The sequence below is a fragment of the Fukomys damarensis genome, unplaced genomic scaffold (genome assembly GCF_012274545.1).
Source record: "Fukomys damarensis isolate Sample0158 unplaced genomic scaffold, DMR_v1.0_HiC HiC_scaffold_17, whole genome shotgun sequence".
NCBI lineage: Eukaryota > Metazoa > Chordata > Mammalia > Rodentia > Bathyergidae > Fukomys > Fukomys damarensis.
This window is the reverse complement of record NW_022900929.1, coordinates 17,728,833-17,732,569: the sequence shown is the minus strand read 5'-3', so window position 1 is coordinate 17,732,569 and position 3,737 is coordinate 17,728,833. Positions and strand designations below refer to the sequence as shown.

Below are 3,737 nucleotides of genomic sequence, written 5' to 3'. Positions count from 1 at the left end.
CGCGCTGAGCCGCCAGCTGAGCAGCGGGGTCTCCGAGATCCGGCACACGCCCGACCGCTGGCGAGTGTCCCTGGACGTCAACCACTTCGCCCCGGAGGAGCTGACAGTGAAGACCAAGGACGGTGTAGTGGAGATCACCGGTGAGCACCCCCTGCAGGCTCCCCAGGGGGCTGAAAGTCAGCCCGGGACTGGAGACCTGCGCCTTGCTCCAGGCACCCTGCATCGGAACGCAGGGTGCAGCGTGCTCCTAAGGGCCCTAAAGACGCTCTCTGGGGGGAAGAAACCGTGCCCCTCCCGCCTGAGACCCTCCCCTCCCGGCAGCTCCTCCCTCCGCGCCGTCCGGGTCCCTTAACCTACCCGGGCCCGGAGGGGGCGTGTGCGCCGCTCTGAGCGCCTGCGCGTGCCCAGCTCCTGCCGGGCGAGCTCAGCGCCGCCGCCGCCACCTCCCTCCCCCATCCCAAGCCCTAGATCGAACTCTCCCAAAAGTTGTGGGAAGGTCCTCAGGCACCCCCTTCTTACCCAAACTCTTTGAACAACTTCTTCCTTGGGATCCAGCTACCCCAGAGAAGGTGGTGGGGCCTCTGGCCAGCGGGGACTACAGCTACTCCCCGCAGTCTCTGATCTCCTACCAATCCCCCACAGGCAAGCACGAAGAGAGACAGGACGAGCACGGCTATATCTCCCGCTGTTTCACCCGGAAGTACACGTGAGTCCCGGGGCCACGCGTGGTGTGCGGGGTGGGGAGGGAGCTGGGAGAGGAGGGCACGGCCAAGGAACCCTAGGGGAAGGGGGTGTTAACGCTTTTGGTCCCTCTGCTCCTCTAGGCTGCCCCCCGGTGTGGATCCCACCCTGGTCGTCTCCTCCCTGTCCCCTGAGGGTACACTCACCGTGGAGGCCCCGATTCCCAAGGTCACACAGTCAGCAGAGATCACCATCCCTGTCACCTTCGAGGCTCGTGCCCAGATTGGGGGCCCAGAGACTGGGAAGTCTGAGCAGTCTGGAGCCAAGTAGAGGATGTCCCCATGCTGTCCACCCCTGGTAGCTGTCACTGGTCATCCCCCTCCGCTGATCTGTACACTCTTTTGATACATGTATCTTCTGTTTTCGCAAATAAAGTTGGAAGCAAACGCTTATCATCTGCTTATTTGAAAGAACCTGGTGTTGGGTAGGAGCTGGACTGAGGGCCCTGCCCCGTTCTCACCTTGGTTGAGGGCCTGCTGTGTGCTCAGCCCCCCTCTGGGCCCTGGGACTATAGCTCTGTGTCACATCTGTGAGGAGAGGGAATGAGAGCAAACCTGTCAATTACAAATCTCAAGAGCCAAGAGTGGGGCAGAGGAAGGTGGGAAAAGGAACTGTCTCCAGTAGGGCATTCAGGGGACCTAGGCTGAGGTTAGGGAAAAGGGACAAGGGGAGGGGAGATCCTGGGAGCTCAGTATCCCCTACCTACTTCATTGTCTCCCCAGAGAGGGGCAGGAGCTTGGAGAAGATATGGGGGATGTGGCAGCTTCAGGTGGCTTTGGGTGCGTGTGTGGGTTTGGGACAGTCTCAAGTATTTCAGTCTGGCCCTGTACATGTGATCATCCTGCCTCAGCCTCTTACAGAGTGCTGAGATTACTGGTGTGTGACACCATGCCTGTCCCATCAGGTGGCTTTTTGAGGAGGGTTTGGCCCATTCAGGCCTCATCCTCCAATGCCCAATGCTCAGTTCCTCCATCCTTGCAGAGCAAGGGACGTGGTCCAGGTTTGGATCAAGAGACAATGATCCTCCTGACAAGGGAAGACCGTTGCTCTAGAGGCTTGTCCTGACTGGCCCAGGTAGGAGCAGTCACATCTGCCTTAGCCTCTCCTTGGTCTGCCCTCATCCATCCACCATCCTGTAGCAGCAGGCCCAGGGATGGCTCTGAGGGACAGGGTGGGGAGGCCAGGAGCTCTGTTCAAGTTCCCTGAGAATTCCAGGGACCCGGCACCAGCTCTACCTGCAAGGTCCCAGAGCCCAAGGCTGGAGCCAGACAGGCCCGCACTCTAACCTGAACCACAGCCCTGCTTTCTCAGGGTCCCTGGAAGAATAGCTGCATACACAGAAGGGCGGGCACATACACCCAGCACCCCCACACACACCCAGCTTCTTGGTTTCTGTCCCCTGCTGTGGTCCCCAGTCATGTCCACATCTGGGACAGTTACCAGGCCAGATCAGGTAGGAGCCTGGAGGGCCTAGCTGGACCTGGAGCGGACGACAGGGGAAATAAACACTTGCAGAAAGAACTGTGCCATTCCAGGTCTAGCACGGGCCTGAGCCTGTCAGCCAGGGCAATGTCCAGTGTCTCCACCCTTCTAGCACCAGGCTAAGACTGTCCAGGACCATTCCTGAGCCCAGACTCTTAAGTCTGTCACCCTCTGTCCTGGATCGCGCCCACCCCCAACGCCCAGGACTCATCTGGACACCATACTCCCATGCTCAGGACCAGCAGAGTCAGTCTGACACAGACTCTGTCCAGTTCCCTCCAGTCAGAGATGGGGACAGATAGTACGCCTGTCCTGTGGTGACCTTGGGCTGTCATCCTCACAGTAAGCCTGGGGAGAGGTACAATTACCCTTGCTTAAAAACTGGGAACAGCTTGTCTCAGAGAGGTGCTGAGATACACCCAGTCCTGTAAGACTTAAGTCTCACTTTTACTCCTGGAGCATGAACAGCCAAGAGGCTTCCACGATGCTGGGCTCAGAAGCTCAGCGAGGCTCCAGGAGCTTGTCGGACAGCGAGAGTCACCCAGGAAGGAACACACCAGGCAAGTTGGCAAATAGACCTTTATTAGTCTGGCCAGACGGCACTCCCCAAGCCAAGTAGCTCAGAGAGGCGGCTAGCTCAGAAACAGAGGCCATTTTATATAGGGCTGAAGTGGGGTTTACACTTAAAACTTACAGGAAGAGGACAAAGGCAAAGAGTCAGTTGATCTGAGCTAGTGGTCGTCATGTACTAATGATCAGCAGAGTGATTATCCATTGTTCCATTTACAACCTAGATCATCATAACGTTCAGAACATTCAGACTACAGGCATGCAAGGAGTGGCGTGACCTGCGTTGGGTCTCTGTGTTCACTACAGTTTCCACCTAGTTTCCCAGCTACTCCAAAACAGCCGCCTAACAATTCACAATTAATCATTAGTTATCCTATAAGGGATGGGGGGAGCGACAGTCTCTAGGTCGTTTGCTGGTCAACATGGAGTCGCTCTGGTTCTGTCAGGCTCCTACAGTCCAAGTCTTGGGGGGCAGACAGCAGGGCAGGGTTATGGCCAGAAGCAGGGTAGGTTAGTCCAAGCTCAAAATTTGAGGCGCTGCCAAGTACGGCTTAGTGGGGCTTCAGGAGGAGGAGGAAGCCTGGGGCCAGGGCTGATCAGGAGACCAGGGGGCCAAATGTCCCCAGAAAGAGCTGCCAGGAATATCAGGGCTATGGCCAGGGGCAGGCAGAGTTCAACTGGGGAGATGACAGTAAAGTCCAAAGGCAGTGGCTTTGAGGCTGAGCACTCAGGACATTCCTGGGGCATAGATGGGAAGGGAAGACTTAAATCCCTGCAATGGAAACAGGTCCTAGTCTCCCTGTGAAACTAAAGTAGGAGATGGGGAAAACACAGCTGCCAGCAGTGCTGCCCGGGGCCACCCACTGGTGATAGAAATGCCACAAGGGAAGTGTGGGGTCTGGTATAGCATCTCCAGCAGAGTGGGCTCTGGCCGGCAGGACAGG

At 57.3% G+C, this 3,737-nt stretch overlaps 1 protein-coding gene across 1 annotated transcript in view; it reads left to right on the top strand.

Annotated features, from left to right (window-relative positions):
• Hspb1 (heat shock protein family B (small) member 1) overlaps positions 1 to 1,125 on the top strand; it is a 1,475-nt gene extending 350 nt beyond the window's left edge. The window contains 3 exon segments of the mRNA XM_033765335.1: positions 1 to 140; positions 643 to 706; positions 825 to 1,125. The exon segment at positions 1 to 140 is cut by the window's left edge and continues 100 nt beyond it. Of these exon segments, the coding sequence (XP_033621226.1) occupies positions 1 to 140; positions 643 to 706; positions 825 to 1,011 (391 nt within the window). The 3' untranslated portion in view covers positions 1,012 to 1,125.
• The last annotated feature ends 2,612 nt before the right edge of the window (positions 1,126 to 3,737 follow it).